Below are 19368 nucleotides of genomic sequence, written 5' to 3' on the forward strand. Positions count from 1 at the left end.
TCATAAATTCTAGAGGACTTGTCTAACACAAAGGCGATAGACAGAGGCACGTGAGTGGTCAATGCCTCAATAACATGTAAAAAAGGACTGTTTTTATCTTAGATACTGAATAAGATATTGAGAGAAACGCAGCTGGCCTAGTTGTTTACGATCATCTTACGCACAGAGAGCTTTCCCCCGCACAAATCGCTCCTCGGCGTACACGCGCATCTTCCTGCCTAGTCTACCAGACACTAATTTACAAATTGGACGATAGCAGCACTATCTGCTTGAAAGCCATGATTGGCAGGAGGCTTTTTCTGTTACTGACTGTGATTTGAAATGCGATGGGTTAACCAATACCCTTTGGACCATGTTTAACGAGTGCTTCCCGCTGATTTCTGTTTGTATATCCTCAAGGGATCCTCCTTTCATTTCACCATTGGTTAAACATCTTTTGAAATTTAGGAACAGGTTGCAAAAGTGATCTAAACCGCTCCCTGTTGGCCTTGAGGACAGAATCAACCATCTTATTAGGGAAAATGAACGACAAGCTGTCGAGCAGGATTCTCGTATGTCCGGTTGGGGTTCTCGTGCGTGGTGGTCCACTGTCAATACCATTACTGGAAGAGACGCTCAGCCACAGTTGATCAGCTCAGTTATTCATCCAGACATCATTAATAAATATTTTTGTAGCATAAACTCTGATCCTGAATATATAGACCCTGCACCAATTGATATTCCTGACGATGCGAGTATACCTACAATACCTCTTCACGTTGTCCAACTCTTTCTTTATAAGCTTAAGAGGACTGCTTGTGGCCCGGATAAGCTCCCATAATGGCTTTTAGAAAATTTGCCCATGATCTTGCCCCTGTTGTCACCGATGTGTTTAACAGCTTCGGCCAATTTCTATAACTGCTATTATCATGAGACTTTTTGAACAATTGGTCTATAGGTTTGAACTTTCCAGTATTTTCAATGATTATATTGATTTAGCTCAGTTTGCCTATCGTGGTGGCCATAACTCTACTATGGCATTAATTAAATGTCAACACACGTGGTTAAAGTGGCTTGATGGTAACGCCGATTTTGTCAGAATTTTTTCCTTTGACTTTAGTAAGGCCAACGACTCTGTATCACACAATTCCCTCTGTAGTAAATTAAAGCAAGTTAACATTAACCCATATATTATTAATTGGCTTATTAGTTTTTTAAATTATAGAAAGCAGAGAGTTGTTGTCGATGGTCATAGTACTGAACATGTTTCTATAAATAGGGGTGTTCCTCAAGGTACAGTCCTGGGGCCGGTCTTATTTTCTATTTTTATTAACGATATCAAAGCTGTTAATACTAATAAGAATCTTCAAGTTAAATTTGCTGATGATATAACTATTAGTTTACCAATCGTGGCAAATGTAGGCTTAGATGAATCCGAAACGGAAGTCCTATCCTTTATTGAATGGTCCGAGAGGAACTGCATGAAAGTCAACTTGACGAAAACATGGGAACTTCTTTTACGAGGAAAGACTTCCACGACGCCTCCTGAACCACTCGAGATCATAGTAAGGAAAGAAAAACTGAAACTATTGGGTGTTACCTTTGAGCAGGTGCCAGTTAATTGGGACACTCATATTGATTATCTACTTAGTAAGGCCAGCAATAGGTTGTATATTTTGAGAATATGTAAATATTATGGTTACCCTATTGAGAATTTGGACTTACTTTTTCAAAGTTTGATTCTTTCAGTTTTTACATATGCTATTGAGGTCTGGGGGTGTGCTTTTTATAGTAAATATTTAAGTAGAATTGATAAGCTCTTTGCCAGGTGTTGTAAGCCGGGTTACTGCTTGAAGCAACACGGTATCTTGGATATCCGTTGTAATAGAGATAAGAAATTATGGCAAAGGATCTCTTCCACAACACTGCGTTGAGCGATCTCTTACCTTCCCAGAGAACACGGCAGTTGAAAACTAGGTCGCATAATTATATTTTGCCTAAGGTTCAGACAAGCCGTTTTAAATCAGTTTTCATTAATGGATGTCTTTTCAATAGTAATTAATAACTTTTCTTTTCCTTATTCATTCTATTCATGTTAATTGTTGCACGTCTGTATGCACACTAATTCTTCATAAAGACCTTTATTATTATTATTATTATTATTATTATTATTATTATTTTACAATTTGATAAGAAACAGGCATCGTGAACGTAATCTTTCATCTTGTTAAACTGTTGGCTCAACAGGAACTTTACATTCCAACCGTCATTTTCCTCATATTATATCTTTTGACTCATTTTCTATCAATAAAAAATGTGGTTTCGTATGACGTTTTATTTTTGGCCAAGTAAAGTGCGCATAATTTGCCATCGGAACTCGTTTTGTATGACAACTAATTAATGATTAATTCCACTACCTTCCAATGAGTGGTACGTTAACAAGTCTCACGGCTAAACCTAAGGTAAGTTTGTGCAGTTTTTACGCAATTTTGCTTTCAAAAGATGATTTCTTTTGCACTTTTTCAGCCAAACAAAGTGACGTTTAAATAAATAAAGGAAAAACAAATTAGAAAAATGTTTATTTCGATCGTGGTTTTGTGAGCAGCGAAGGCAACAAAGTTAATTTTTGAAAAGGATTTGGGGCAACAATTTATCATTAAACAAAATCGTTTAATACAATACCTTACAGTATTAGGACATGATTCTATCATGCGATGCGTAATATCACAATTGTTTTGAGACAACTGATGAGATCATCTTTTGCACTTAAATTTCGGTGACAAGTGTTAGGGGCTATTTTTTTCTTTTAACACATTTTTAAGACGTCTTGAATTTTGGCTATTTATTCGTAATCGTTTCTTTAATCTACGATGAACAAAGTCTAAAATGGGGCTAAAATTTGAGTCAATCCATGGATTTGTATACCTTTATTACAAGCTAATGTAAAATAGTTGTATGAAATATACACATGATGTAAAACATGTTCATTCAAATTTAAGGTTCCCAAATTACTCCATTCTTAAACAGGAAGATCGATTTCATTACTAGTTATGTCAAGCGAAGCCCGCAAGGATTGTGAATTTGAGCGTGAACTTAAATACGATGCGCCTATTCTGTTCTCCTTCGATCCGGCTCATCATTATTGTACATTTGATCGCTTGCATTAGGATGAATTTTAGTCTTTGAATTTATGTCATTTTTAGTTGCCGTCATTCACATACCGAAAAAGAAAAAAGATCAGAAGGGTAAATGAGGTAAGCCAGTGGCCTATTCCCAATAAATAAATTGGCTTTTCTTTCTATCGATAAACTATTTGGAAAATGTAGAACAATGACTGTTTAATCTCGCTGGAAGAACGCATATGGTGGATAGAAACTGGTGAGGTCATGAAACATTTCACTTTTAGAATAAAAAAACTCATAAACACTCTGAAGTTAACCGCCATCGCTGCCGTCGTCTTAATCTCAATTTATTGACAGTGGAATCTTCGAGTTTCAGTGACTGGCGGCTATTCTTAATTTAAAAAACATTTAAACGTTTTGTCTCACATTTATAAACGATAAGACCTAATTCCTTTTTAGTAAAGCTCTTTGAATTAGACGAGTTCAATATTCATTCGCCTCCAAATTAATGAATATTCATGCAGTGAATTTTCCTCAAACTCCTTCTATGATGTATAAATTTCGTAAAGGTGTCAAAGAAAGCGGAAGACATTTAGAAAATTATCGTGACTTTTGTCTACCGGTAAATTTTAAACTAAAATGGTCAGGTAGAGGTTTCAAGTGAATCGTATTGCGATATAATCAATTCTACATTAGATACAATGAATATATGAAGTTCATATATTTTGAACTGCGGTATTAGATAAGTATGATGCACGATCCTCGCAGTAGATAGCGCTATTTATGCAATAGCGAAAATCAGACCTGAAAAAAGTCAGGCCTGTACGGGACTCGAACCACTGACCTCTGCGATACTAGTGCAGCGCTCTACCAATTGAGCTAACAAGCCAACTGGGAGCAGGCCGTTAAGTTGGTTCGTAATAAACCCGTGAAAGTGATAATTGAGATACAATGAATATATGAAGTTCATATATTTTGAACTGCGGTATTAGATACGTATGATGCACGATCCTCGCAGTAGATAGCGCTATTTATGCAATAGCGAAAATCAGACCTGAAAAAAGTCAGGCCTGTACGGGACTCGAACCACTGACCTCTGCGATACTAGTGCAGCGCTCTACCAATTGAGCTAACAAGCCAACTGGGAGCAGGCCGTTAAGTTGATTCGTAATAAACCCGTGAAAGTGATAATTGAGATACAATGAATATATGAAGTTCATATATTTTGAACTGCGGTATTAGATACGTATGATGTACGATCCTCGCAGTAGACAGCGCTATCTACTGCGAGGATCGTGCATCATACAATTCTACATTAATATGAAATTCTAAAGCTTGCCAAAAATATCTAACCGGCTTTTGAACTTAACAGTTATTTCTAATTCGATGGTCACTGAGATTAAAACTACTGTCTCTAATGGTGAATGACGCCTTGACAACCGCAGCATAAGAGAGAAGTCAAAACTCAGACGGAGCAACTGAAATCACCCACTCGCGTAATCTTGATTCTGCCGATTCCTCTTTGGACCTCATATTTGGCGATTCGTTCGTTGAATGTTTGGAGAAAAGCCGAAAAAAATAAAAAGAAAAAAATTTATATAAATACCGAATTTATTCGATTAATCGCCAACCCCGAAGAAGTTCCGTCCTCAAATAACCGCAGTTTAGAGCTAAAATATGAATAAACGCTGCATTTATTCAAATTATAGACTCAAAAAGGTAAAATTGTTTTAAGATCATCACATTCGAAGCTCAAAGGTATATAATCAGAACACGAGAATATACGGTAGTTCAGCTTATTCCAGCTTTGGAAATTTGCCTTTATTGATAACAACGTTTTTCAGTTCGAAGTATACTTCAGTGCTCTTTCACTATGCTCCCCTCTAAAATTCTCCCAATGCACAGTTTAATTTCTTTGTGAAAACGGAGTACTTCATTAGGGAGTCTCTCTTCCTCTTTCCAGTTCCCTGTGTTAACAATTTATTTTCGGAGTTTGCGTTCAGGAAGTTTTCAACACGGGTGAAAGTTCTCTTAGCCCATGTTCCGCAAGCCTTTTTTTTTTGTCTTCCAATTGTTTGTTTACCAAGTACACTCCGATTGCGTTCCCATCAGTTTCCTTTGCCTCATCGCTTTGCCTCATCGCGCGTGTCATGTTAAACTGACTTGTGCGCATGATTTCCTCGGAGGAAAGTATTAAAATTTAATCTGAAATACATTTTTTTTTTTTGCCATACTATTTTTTGCGAGAAATGAATTTGATTTTAGATAATCGCTGATAGCCAAATTTGAAGTCTGAGCTCAAACTTGCAATAAAACGCTGCTTAGAAACGATGCGACCATACTTAATAAAACTAAAACGTAAACAATGTTTAAACTTTACCAATATTTGCATTCCCTATAGATAGATAGATATATAGTTTATTGACTAAAAACATAACAGTCATACTTCTAGCTCACGATCACTAATATACGTAAAGATATATATAAGTACAATACGAAAACTTTAAGGATCATATAATAAAATATATAATTAAAAATATGAATGCAATCGTTTAAATGTATAGATATAACATATGATTACCAGAAACGTTCAGTTGTACACTACTTTATCGTCAAACGAATTATTATCAACATCGACTTTTAGTTGCATCTCGACGACAGTCGAACGCATTAAGTTTCAATTTCATCTTCCAAAAAGGGAGTTCGTACGCACGCGACCACTTTCAGGGTCAGTTTAGCGGCTGGATATCTCTCCGTTAACAGGTACATTTTTGCCAGTGAATTGACATTTTTTTCCTATGAGCCGATTAACCCAACCTAAATGTCTCTTCATTCAGATGAAGTCCTTTTGAGGTGGAAAAATAAAAGAAAAGTATGACTGAGTTCGTTTGACATAAGCATCTGCTAAATATAAGCAATACCGATCTTAAGCAGTCAGGACGGCGACACTAAGGAAGACGTTGATTAAAAAATAAATGTCTACTTTTAATAAGAATTTCGAAAATGGCTGCAGGTGTTTATCATTTCTTACGGCGCCACACCTCAACCGCAGCATAACGTAGAGTAGCAGCGCTGAGTTCCAAATGGCAATGACAGGAATTTTGCCGTCGCGGTTTCCGTTCGCAGACGACGCAAACTTTGGTGATTTCACTTTGCTTTTTTGCAAAGGATGGCTAAGAAATGTATAAAGTTTTAAAATGCACGTGCTGAGCTATTGTTCAACCCTCTAGATCTTTTGTTTTGCCACGTCCTCGTTGCCTTCGCCATCGAGGTTTGCTTAAGGTCGCTATTATTATTTGAATCGAGAGGAGGCGGACGATGATGTCATTGCAAAATGTCGTGAGGGATTCACATCCCTTGACGTAAGGATTCAGACATATAAATGTTAAACTGCACAAAAATTTGGATTATTTCTAATTAACCCTGGTGGGATTGTGCGTTATTTTCATTCATTATAAGAGTACATCGTGTCCGTTGGTAGGCTACCTAGCTTATTCAAGTCTACGACCCCGAAAAGTAGTTTTACACGGACATGAAGATTTCACTCGCCCGATACAAAGTTCTTGTCAAGCCGAACAATCCCATTTCTTTATGATAAGCACTATTTGAAATAACTTTGCTTTCTTACTGCAGGAGGTCATTACAACATAAAAGATTCACTGTTTTTTTTTTATAAGTTCGTTGCATTTGCTTCCCACCGAAAAAGAGAGTTATCAAAAATTATATTAAGTTTGCGTACAACCTCGTCGCTGTTTGCTTCAGATTTTGTTTGTCACTGTTGGCGATTTCAATAAAGGAGCTAAACAAAGGCTCAAGCTAATAAGTCACTGAGTAATTGAGAGACGAAATTATAACCACATGTATTCGGTAGAATACAAAAGTTTGGGGATAAATGAAAGAAACGAGCAGTGACATGGCGATGTGTAAGTCGGCCCTCGGCCGCTCGGTAACACTTTGGCTTGTTCCAAGTTTAATTTTCAACTCCATTTATCGCAACCCATTGAACCTGGAAGATAAGCGTCTAGGTATATATATGCCTGGAAGGATTTGTTGTCGCAAAAGCTTTATGTGTGCCGTTTTTAGGTCTTCCTAGAGTTCAAATGCGAATCAAGTCATCCGCCATTGTTCCAGCTCCTGCTAGTCATAGGTTATTACTTGGTTTAAAACTCCTAAATGTCGCCTTATTCACCATTATTTTGGCCCTCTGCAATGATGTTGCCAGTAACCCTGGTCCAATTGATGATACGCAGTTGGATTTATCGACTTTGGAAGGGAGCTTTTCTTCGCCTTCTGAATACAGTCCGTCGACAACGACAACGGGAACTTTATTTCTGTCCCAACCCGATAAAAGCGATTACTCTTCCTCATATTTTTATCTCGGACTCGGGGAAAATGGTCTACGAATCGGTCATTAGAACGTCAACTATTTAACAACAACAACCAAGTTTGAACAAATCAAGCTGTTTCTACTTGGAAACATGGGCTCAGGTCATTCTCAATTGGATGCTTTGTTTATTACTGAGACATTTCTCAAGCCAGACGTTCCGGATACTTGCTTTGCAATCCCGGGTTTCACAATTCACCGAAGGGACAGAAAGACAAATGGTGGCGGTATTATGGCTCTTATTAGTCAGGATCTTATTGCAAAACGGAGAAATGACTTGGAAAGCACGGAGGTGGAGGCAATTTGGCTGGAGGTGTGTCCTTATAAATCGAAGCGACCCATTATTTTCGGAAGTTTTTACCGACCACCGTCCTTCAAAATGGGTGATGATATTAAAATCAAAGAGCTCATCGAGAGGGTTCATTTGTTAAACAAAGAAACTATCATTGTCTCTGACATCAACATTGACTATAAGGATAGGAAGAATTATGATAAGCATAGACTCGCTAAAGGGTTGTGTGGTATGAATTTTAAACAGTTGGTCGATTTTGCAACCCGCCCCGTAAGCAAAACTTGCCTTGATCATGTGTACTGTAATCAACCACAGCGAATAAATTTTGTCACCAGTGCAGACATTGGCCTAGCAGATCATCTACCAGTCTGTGTAGTTCGCAAGTATGCACGCGAAAATTTAAACAGACAATCTTCTCGAATCAAGTACCGTGACATGAAATCTTTTGATGAGGATCAATTCAAGCGAACACTAGAGCAGATCCCATCGGAGACAGCGTTTGTGTTCGAAGATATTGATGATGTTGTTTATGCTTGGGAGAAGATATTTAATTCTGCCCTCAATGATCATTGTCCTTGGCATGAAAAAAGAATCAAACACACCACCCAGCCCCCCTGGATGACAAATGCAGTTATTAAGAAATTGCACTGTCCTGATCACCTATTGAAGGTGGCTAGGAAATCGGACAATAGTTTTGACAGGGCAAATTATCGAGTGGCGAGAAACAAGGCTGTTTCTGCCTTGCGCTCAGCAAAGCGTGAGTTTTACGAGAATGCATTCGAAGAAAATCGAAACAACCCTAAAGCAACGTGGAATATGATAAAAACATTGATTGGTTCTGAAAAGATGAATAAAGGGATTAGTAATCTTCAGTTGGGTGGCAAGGCTGTTGAAAATGCTACAGAAATTGCGGAGCATTTTAATTTATATTTTTCCTCAATCGCCGATAATCTGAGATCCGGATTCGGAAATACGCCATTAGACTTGTCCAAGTTGGTAAACTTTGTGGAGTCCTGCAAAGATCCGGATATGGTTTTCTCTGTTCCAGACATAACCAATGCTCAGGTGCTCCAGATTATAAAAGGGATCAGTCCTCACAAGGCTGCAGGTATCGATAAAATCAGCGCCAGGATTTTGCTTATTGCTGCTCCTATTTTAGCTCCAAGCATAGCAAGGCATATCAACATGTCGTTTTCCACAGGAACGTTTCCTACCCGTTGGAAAACCGCTAACGTGACACCACTGTTCAAACAGGGTGCGGCCAGTGATCCGTCTAATTATCGCCCGATTTCTGTGCTACCAGTGGTCTCAAAAGTAATCGAACGTCATATGCACAATTCTTAATATGCTTTTCTTATGGATAATAACTTGTTGTATTCTAGACAGTCTGGGTTTCGTGGGATGTACAGTACCGAGACTGCTCTAATTAAGTTAGTTGACGAGCTTTTGTTCGGCTTAGATAACAATCATACATGCGGCATGGTCCTGGTCGATTATCGAAAGGCTTTCGACATAGTGGACCATAAGTTATTGTTGCGCAAGTTGGAGCTGTACGGTATAGTCAACCGGGAGCTTGCCTGGTGTCACTCTTATTTGTCGGATCGGAAGCAAATTGTCCGTGTAAATGGGAGTGAGTCAAGCGAAGCTTTGATGTTACATGGAGTCCCTCAAGGCAGTATTCTAGGTTCTTTATTTTTCATTTTGTTCATTAACGATTTGCCCTTGTATACAAGTGCTCAGTTGGACCTTTACGCAGACGATACGACTGTGAACGCTTTTGCGGATGTGAAAAACTTAGCCAACATAAGTTCATCACTAAATAAGTCTGTCACTGAAATTCAATTATGGGCTTCAGCAAATAAGCTCCCATTAAATGAGGACAAGACTAAAGTGCTCACGATCACTGGGAAAAGATGTGTGGCTGACATAAATGGAAGTGACACAGTTGTTACTGTAAACGGAAAACAGCTCAATAATGTGGATTGTGCTACTTTATTAGGAGTAGAAATTGACAGCAAATTGTCATTTAATAAACATATTAAGAAAGTATGTAAAAAGATGCCCTCTAGAATCGCCATACTGCGTAAGATTCGAGCATGTTTACCTTTCAAACAGCGACTTCAGTTTTATAATAGCATTATTCGCCCTGCTATGTCTTACGCTAATGTGGTTTGGGAAAATTGCGACAATGAGTCGGTTTATAGGGTCTTAAGATTGCAAAAACGTGCGGCACGAGTTATTTCTTATGCCGATCGCACGAAACCATCAGTTGCTTTGTTTAACAAGCTAGGTTGGATTCCGTTTTATGAGCAACATAAGATAGATAAATGCATAATAATGTATAAGCGAATTAATGGGCGTTTGCCGAATTATCTAAATGAACACCAAATTTTGAATAATAAGCGGCACTCCCGCAACACTAGATATTCATGCATTAATGCTGTTTGTCCTAAATACAAAAGAGAATCAGATGGAGGACGCTCTTCCGCTGTTCGGCTACAAGACTGTGGAATACTATACCTATTGAAATTAGGAAACTACATTCTATAGCATGTTTTAAAAAGAACATGTTTGCCAAGATTTTTAAGGAACAACAATGTTTGCATCATTTTACTATTTAATAATATCTTCTTAATTGAATCTTGTCTTATTTTATATGCTTATTTTAAATGTTTACATATTTTAGCTTACATATTTATCTGATTGTATATAGTTGTGTAATCTGTGAGGGCCACAAGTTTATTAGCCTCTGGCTATTAAGCGCTACCCTCTTTAAATAAAGGCTTTCATTCATCCATTCATTCATTCATTCATTCATTCATTCAAAGAGAACATTTTTAATGAAAATATTTACCTTTTAGCAGGAATTTTGCGCAAAATCGCCAAATTTGTGACTCACTTTTCCATTTTTCCTTTCGTAACTGCCTGAGTGTGTAAATTTAGATACAGCAGCTTAATAATACCCTAATTTGACTTATTGCCTATAATACCTTCTTGTAAGAAAGGAACGTATTCTAAATAAACAATCCCATTTACAGGTCATTTCAAACATCCACGCAAAAAGTTTGTCAACATGTCATGATGATGGGTTACTTTTGGCCTCGAGGAGCTTTAGCATGTTTAGTACTATTGACTATTAACGGCGCTTTGTGGAATCTTCCATTTGTCAGAGGTGAAACGTGCGATCCCAAAATAAAAAGTAAGTAGTTTAACGTCCTGGTCAAAGAACACGTATATGCGTAGATTTTTCTTGTATTTATATGCATGAATATGTATATACAGGAAGTGTAAAATGGCTGCCATACAAACAGTTCCCAGAATGCAGAGGATGCAGGTATCTTCTTCAAATTGTTTCGCAAGTGTAGAGAAGAAAAGAAGATAGAGACTCAAATTATCCAGCGTTTGTACACAACGTTTCGGGCTTCGGCCTTCTTCAAGTGGAGAATTCAAATTAGAAATAAACAATAAAAAGCTTCATTAGAACGCTGTCAAGAGTATTTGAACTACGCTCACTTTACATGATAAGATAGATTAATCTTTCGCATCGTTAGATAGGCTAGAAAAAGATTGTGCATTATTAATTTTGCTATTATTATCAATTTCTCTAGCCCAGTAAGACCCGTTGTGGACATCTTTTCAAGTCCAGAAAGCAACAAATTACCCGTTCTTGCCTCCACAAGTTAAAGGGGTAATTTTAAAAAGGAAAAAAAAATAGCTGCTACCAAAATAACAAAGAGGTGTTGTTCCTTTGATGTGAAACATACAAGCATCGTGCATCACCTTTTTGATGAGAAAAGAAAAAGTACATTTTCATAATATATGTTTTCAAATTGCGACGTTTACATGTATATATCTATATAGTACACGTACACACACACTTAACAAATGGTAAACACAACAGCGTACACTATTGAGTTATGGATGCACGCGGGAGGTTGCTAAGCACGAAAGAAGCGGAAGAGTCGCTCGAGGCGATAGCCTCGAGCGACTCTAGCTTCTTGAGTGTTAGTAAACCTCCCAAGTGCATCCATAACTCAATAGTGTACGCTGCAGTGTTTGCCATTTGTTTTATAACATAACATAGATACATTGTAGCTAAAGAGTTCCCTTTTATTTTACAAATCTTACACGACCAGAAAAAACAATCGCGCGCGGAAAAATAGTCTTTGCATTTGCTCACGTCAGCAGCGTACACCCATAGGCAAATGGGGAACGCTAAATTGACCAATCAGAGCGCGCGCTTTATTTTGGTTATGTTATAATATTAATTATCAATCTCTCTAACACAGCTAGACCCGTCGTCGACATCTTTTCAAGTTCAGAAAACAGCAGTTTACCGATTGGTGCCAACATAAACCTGACTTGTACAGCGCAGCCCAGAAAGGAAGACTCAACATATCTGGATAGATGGGTCTATTATATCGAGTGGTACGATCCACAGGGTAGAGAAGTTGGAGCAAAATGCCGGCAGCCCTCAAACATACATGCTCATAAACTTAAATTAAGCTGCCCATTAGAGCTTAAAAATTTGGCAGTTGACAAATTTGGCCGCTACACTTGCCAAGCTGGCAATGGTTACAGAAAACACTGCACAAGGACATCATTTGAAATAACGATCCAAGGTAAGCAACCTTACTATACCTCTACAAAATAACAGACATCCTAAGTTTATAATGCAAAGGTGGGTGTCGCGCTCCTGCACCTCCTCAGTCATCTCGTCATCAAATTCCTCTTGAAGTGTAGTCCTCTTTGAGTCGGTTCTTACGGATGTCAAACGAGGCTTAGCCCCGACATCTTAAAGAATTGCCGCAAATTAGACAACTCATAACGTCACATGCATCCAAATAAATCATTTTTATATCAATTTGCAGGTGCCTTTTCACCTGAGATCGTTGAAGGTCCAGAGAAGCAAAGTGTCTCGATCGGTTCCAATGCTACCTTTAGCTGCACTGCTAAGGGCTTCCCGAGGCCTAAAATCTATTGGATTAAAAAAAATGCTTCATATCCTTTACAGTCTAACCCCAGAGCAAGTGTTATTCAAGACAGCGGAGCGAATCGCAACCAACTTTTCATAACGGGAGTAAAGATGGAAGATTATGGCAAATATCAGTGTATTGCCAATAACAGCATCGGAGCGGGAACAGAAGAAGCTGTATAAAGCAAAGGTGAGATATTTTTGGAATGAAAAGGAATAGATAAAGATCTTAACGACAGTCACTGCAAGGATTGACTTTTGGATCAAAATTGCGATGGTTGGGAATAAAATGCCTTTTTATCCTTTGCGTTTCTTTCCCATTCTTCTACGTCGTCTTCGTATTTTTTTTTTATTCTTCGTCAATTCATAATTCTGACTTTTTACATTTAGTATTGTCATAATTACCATTATTGCCATTAATATTATTATGATTTGTGTTTTTGTAATCATTATCATTACTGTTATTGTCCCCCCGCTTGAAATCTATGACTCAAGACTCCAAATAAATATATATATATATTTTTCATAATTCATCTATAATAACACTTACTTTCGCAGCCTCTGAGGATGAAAATTCAACATCTCAAACCTCTACAACACTCACTCCCGCAGCCTCCATGAATGAAAAGCCAAAAAATTCAGCATCTCAAACTACTACAATCGCTGTCTCCTGCACTTTGGTGGTGGCTGCACTTCTTTGTGTAGTCATTGGGTTTGTGTGGATTCGGCGTAGAAATCGTGATAAAAAGGTAAATAATACGTTACGCGACATCCCCGTCCGTAATGAAAGAGAACGATTTCATAATAATAATAACAATTTTGTTTAAAAAAAAATAATCCTTTATTCACCATAATCACAAAAAAATTATAACAAAAATTATGATAAAATTCTCGAAAATCGAAAAAAATGTGATAAAATGTCTAATAAAAATGTAAGAAAAACTGGAGGTTATACACTATAATAACGATAATTCACTCTAATCATCAAAATATTTACCAACATATTAAGATAAAATCCTTAAAAATCGAAAAATACATGAAAGTGTCGACTAACAAATTATCTAAAAAAAAAAAACTTATTAACAAATGGCAGCCCCTGAACTTTGAATATCTAGGTCTACATTAGTAAAATCCAATTTGGGCCATCTAATTGTTCTGAATCCTCTTAGGCAGATTAGGGCGGATCTTAATGATGCAAACGAAGGTTTTGTCCTGATCCAGGAAATTGTCTTTGAATAGTGTTCTCCTTTCTTTTCTGCAATGAGTTCTGCAAGGCGACGGTGATATCTCAAACGTTCTTGGCTCATTCCACCAGTCGAAGTAAACACAAAGAGGCGTAAATGAACCATGATCGATGTCTCGAACACGTCTTGAGTAGGAACGTTTATTCTCATTCTCATGCATGCGGTAAATCTGCTGCGATTCCAGATTTCTGTACGATTCAGCATTTGGGTGACAAGCTCGAATATCGAAAAATGCAGATCGATTGTGTTTCCAGAAACCACCAGCATGAATGTCTAGCCTTGCATCTTGCGCCATGTTGGAACCACTGTTTAAGAGCGAATGTTGCCAACGGTCAAACATTTGGTGGCAACAGCCAAAAAATCGATTCGGCTCATATTCTCAAGTTAGGTAGGCCTTATGGTGAAACAAAGCATTGCATACTTCGTTTGGCTGAATATCGATTTATTTTCGAGAAAATCAATAATAACTGAATTTCGACCAAATGCCGCTTTTGAAACTCAAAATTTCAGACAAATCTCGGAGCGTCCCGCCACAAATTGAAAACACTTGGACCGATAAAAACTACCAAATCTTGAAAAACAACATCAATACATAATCTGACAGCAATTTGAGCAATTCTTGATGGCTTATTTACACTTAACAAATGGTAAACACCACAGCGTACACTATTGAGTTATGGATGCACGCGGGAGGTTGCTAAGCACGAAAGAAGCGTAAGAGTCGCTCGAGGCGATAACCGAGAGAGACTCTAGCTTCTTGAATGCTTAGCAAACCTCCCAAGTGCATCCATAACTCAATGGTGTACGCTGTGGTGTTTACCATTTGTTTTATAACATAACATTGTAGCTAGAGTTCCCTTTTATTTAACAAATCTTACGCGACCAGAAAAAACAAGGGCGCGCGGAAAAATAGTCTTTGCATTTGCTCACGTCAGCAGCGTACACCCATGGGCAAATGGGGGACGCTAAATTGACCAATCAGAGCGCGCGCTTCACTTTGGTTATGTTATAAAATCTAATTGAATTTAACCGGCCTTCTTCTAAAAAGATTAAAAATAGGTCAAAAGTAACCCGTTATTTCACTATGTGCTATACAAAAAAAATCGACTGAAAATCTGGCTTTTGGAAGGCAAAATGTAGTTCTCTTCGATCTTCAAAGGATTTTTTGGGGATATGATTCAGTGCGATTTAATCAAATTTTAAAGTTGGATAAAATAAGCTGATTTGACGATGCCGTCAGTTGTTCGAAAATGTTCACATTCACACACAAACTCAATTGTTTCGCATTTTACATCCAATTTGCAGCTTATTTAACATACTATCATCTTACCGTCCATATTGCTGTATGACAAAAGAGGATTGCAGTCCTAAAATTGTTGCATTGTTCCCTCAATGGCAATAGAACTTGGTAGGATAGTCAACACATCCTGATAATGATTGTTTACAAAGCGTATCTCGCGGTTTCTCTGTTCCCATTTCGTTGAAATACTTTGCGTAAGAGATCTTTGTTTAAAATATGTCTACAACCGAACCGTGAACCAAATGTAAGCGGAATGTTGCTAGTTCAGAAACATGTTTCTCGCATGCAGAATAACGTTAATTAATTCAAAATGAGGTCCACTGAAATAAAACGCAAAATTAAAACATTGGACTATGAAGCACGTGGCTACAGGAATTAAGGTTGTGTGTTATATATACGAAACAGGAGCAAACAATTATCTAACTCCGATCATAATTTAATGCATCATAATTGAATGTTTCATGGTACTTCGGGAGATAAAGCTCATTTTAGGACAAAAAAAAAAGAGCTCACATTTTTCACAACCACCTTTCCCAGGCAGCCGTCCCAAAAAAGCTCACATCTGGAAATAAAACCATTTTTGCGTATCTCGGAACTCAAGAAACGCTTCGAGTAATCATTGCACCAGCTGACACAGCAGACTCGAGTGCGAGTCGGTATACTTACATAAAATATTTGCATTTTGGAAACAGTGGCTTTGAACGATCAACTCAACTAGTTAGTTATTTAGTATTCTTGCCCAAGAAGGTAGCCAAGCAGTGATCTATCCCCTTCAAATATGGTCGGGCTCAAAGCCATCAATGCATTATATGGGGAAATATAACAGAGCGTGGCTGATGTGTAATGAAAAATTTGACATAAGCCAGTTGTCTGGTCAGACCAGAATGTTCACGCCCATCAGGAAAAGATTGACACCTAGATTTAACCAGAAAAAAGAAAGTAAACAAACCCATGTTGTGCCTATCTCTTTAAATCTTTCCTTCCTAGTTAATGAATTTAAGAAGTGAATGACTACTTCTTATAGAAGTCCAAAGCCAATCAATGCATCATATGGCGATATATTATTGAGCATGGTTTGATATATCAGAAGGAACTCTGCGCCTCGATTCAGAGCCTCTCGTTCACCCCTGAACCAAGCTTTGCACTAAACGAGGAACAAATTGTCATGTATGTCAGCAGGAGAAGAGAACACGGCTGCTCGGCTAAGAACTAGGTCAACTTCGTCTACTGGCCCGGAAAAACTGAGACTAGCGGAATTGCTCTCAATCCGCCTCGAACACGCAAGAAAAGGTATAATTACTGTTTCCCGTTTTCTGGATGGTCTGTCGAAGTCACAGTGTACTCTTACTATAGTTTTGAACGAGCAGCAGATATCCTTATGAGGAGAACGACACGCAATGCTGTTGCAGAGTTCACATCTTTTCTCTTTAATTCATTTCATTAGGAAACCAAAATGCCAGTTTCAAGGTAATTTCTGTAATTAATCAAACAATCAATAGAGATTAAAATAGCAAGGAAGAGGACACAAATACGACTCAATTTTTTAGCGTCTTAAAAAATACTTGTAAATTATTTAAAATCCTTACCTCTACTCGAGGCAATTGTCATCTCGACCGGTTCCTTCTTACACAAAGTAAGCATCAAGTGTTTCTGTAGATACTCAGTGTGGTTTCAGCGATTAACGATAAAAGCACCCCTCTCAATTTCATTTGGTAGGTTTGACTGTAACTCATTTTGAATAATACATACCGTCAACAGAAGAAAATTTAGTAAGAGTGCAGGGAAGTTGAAAACTTATCAACAGTAAAATACAGTAGTATTGTAGCAAGCAGAGGTTTTAATCACCGAACTAGGTTCATCTGTCCTTCTTTTTGTCCTAAAATGAGCTTTATCAACCTAAACAATAATTTACAAAATAAAAATATGAACTTGATAAGTATCGGAGTTAAATAATTGTTTCCTCCTTTTTCTTTTATGTAACACTCGACCTTAGTTCCTGTAGCCACGTGCTTCACAGTCCAAAGTTGTATTTTTGTGGAGTTGTCGATTTCCGTGGACCCTAATTTTGAACAATTAGCGTTTTTCCGCACACGAGAAACATGTTTCTGAACTAGCAACATTTCGCCAACATTTGGTTCGCGGTTTAGTTAAAGACTTATATTTAAACAAAGATCTCTTACGTTTTCAACGAAATGGAAAGAGGGAAACCCTGAGATACGCTTTGTAAACAATCATTATCAGGAGGTGTTGACTATCCTGCCAAGCTATATCGCTATTATGGGAGCAATGCAACAATTTCAGGACTGCAATCCCCTTTTGTGGTACAGCAATATGGACGGTAAGATGATATTATATTAAATAAGTTGTAGATTGGATGTAAAATGCGAAACAATCGAGTTTGCCTGTGAATGTCTACATTTTCGAATAACTGACGGCATCGTCAAATCAGCTCATTTCAGCCAACTTTAAAATCTGATTCAATCGCACTGAATCGTTTCCCAAAAAAATCCTTTGGAGATAAAAAAGAACCACACTTCGCCTGCCAAAAGCCAGATTTTCAGTCGATTATTTTGTATAGCACATAGTTAAATAACAGGTTACTTTTGACCTATTTTTGATCTTGTTAGAAGAAGGTCGGATCAATTCAATTAGATTGTGTAAATAAATGCTCAAGAATTGCTCAACTTGCTGTCAAATCATGTATGGATGTTGTTTTTCAAGATTTGGTAGTTTTTATCGGTCCACGTGCTTTCAATTTGTGGCGCGATGCTCCGAGATTCGTCTGAAATTTTGAGCTTCAAAAGCGGCATTTGGGCGAAATTCAGCTTTTGTCGATTTTCTCGAAAATAAATCGATATTCAGCCAAACGAAGTATGCAGTGCTTTGTTTCACCATAAGGCCTACCTAACTTAAGAATATGAGCCGAATCGATGTTTTGGCTGTGGCCACCATATTTTGAAAATGTTCGATTCTTGGCCACATATCCTCTTAATTGCTCTCCTATCGTGTCTTGGAGTTGGGGTACGATTTCCACATCTTTGCAGACAATTCCCTAAAGCTCAGCTTCTAAGTCTCTAAGTTCGCTGTGGCGCTGTATAATAAAGCCACCCTTTTTGCAGACCATTGCATGGTCCACTGTGTACACGTCCCCACAAGCACATTTGGAAGGAATATCTTCGAATTGCCAGTCGTATCGCAATTGAATGGCGTCTCGGAATTCTCTTTTGTTGAGATTATATCCTTGTTCTTGTAAGGGAAGGACGGTTAACCATACCGATGAACCCTTTTCGGTAGCCAGATCTAGTGCTCGCTTGGTTGTTAAAAGGAATTTTATAGGCTGATGAATTGATCGTGCATAAATAAAGATTAAATAAATAAATTAATTAATTAATAAATAAAATAAATGGTCTTAAGTGGTGCCCTCTCATAAACACTCTTCACTCTTTCTTTGACGTCAGGTTGTCCCTCTTATGCTGGGTAGTCTGTTTTGATGACTTTACTGCCGAGTCTTCTGGTAAGTGATGTTGTTGGGCTTTAATTTGTTCGACGAGCGGTGCAGTTGTTGCAACGGATGTCTTGTACTCCCGCGGTGCTTCTATTAGCGGATTTCCAAGGCCAAGGCCACGCAAGCGAGCGGGTAAGGACAACGCGTCTCTGTCCAGTTGATTACACTTGCGCCCAGTTATTGCAGGTATGAGGACATGGCTTATAGCACTTTCCAAAGGTTCTATGAGATCCTGGGAGTCGGGAATAGTCCGAAGAAAGTAAGTCCATCTGTGTTTAAGGCCGAACATATAAGCCGAGTAACAGGCTTGTAGTTCGGTTGCAGCAAATTCCGCGAGTTGGGCTATTTCGCTGACCCATTCTGATACCTTTTCATCGACATACTCTTTTTGGTATTCCTGTGAGCCAATCACTACGCCAAGATGTTTATGGTCTTCGCTTGTAATATTGATAGCTGTTGCCTCAAACACGTCTTTGGCTGACTCTTCCTTCTCAGGCTTCACAACAATGCGACATTTCCTAGCATTTGGCAAGTAGCCATAATAATCATGATAATGATAATAATGAT

General features: G+C 38.0%; 1 protein-coding gene across 1 annotated transcript in view; it reads left to right on the forward strand.

Annotated features, from left to right (window-relative positions):
• LOC148740887 (fibroblast growth factor receptor 4-like) overlaps positions 1-19368 on the forward strand; it is a 38794-nt gene that overhangs the window by 3296 nt on the left and 16130 nt on the right. The window contains exons 4-7 of the mRNA XM_088759218.1: positions 10816-10976; positions 12067-12399; positions 12649-12911; positions 13319-13501. Coding sequence (XP_088615344.1) covers positions 10816-10976; positions 12067-12399; positions 12649-12911; positions 13319-13501 — 940 coding nt within the window. The remainder of the gene's footprint in view (positions 1-10815; positions 10977-12066; positions 12400-12648; positions 12912-13318; positions 13502-19368) is intronic.

The sequence above is a fragment of the Stylophora pistillata genome, chromosome 1 (genome assembly GCF_964205215.1).
Source record: "Stylophora pistillata chromosome 1, jaStyPist1.2, whole genome shotgun sequence".
NCBI lineage: Eukaryota > Metazoa > Cnidaria > Anthozoa > Scleractinia > Pocilloporidae > Stylophora > Stylophora pistillata.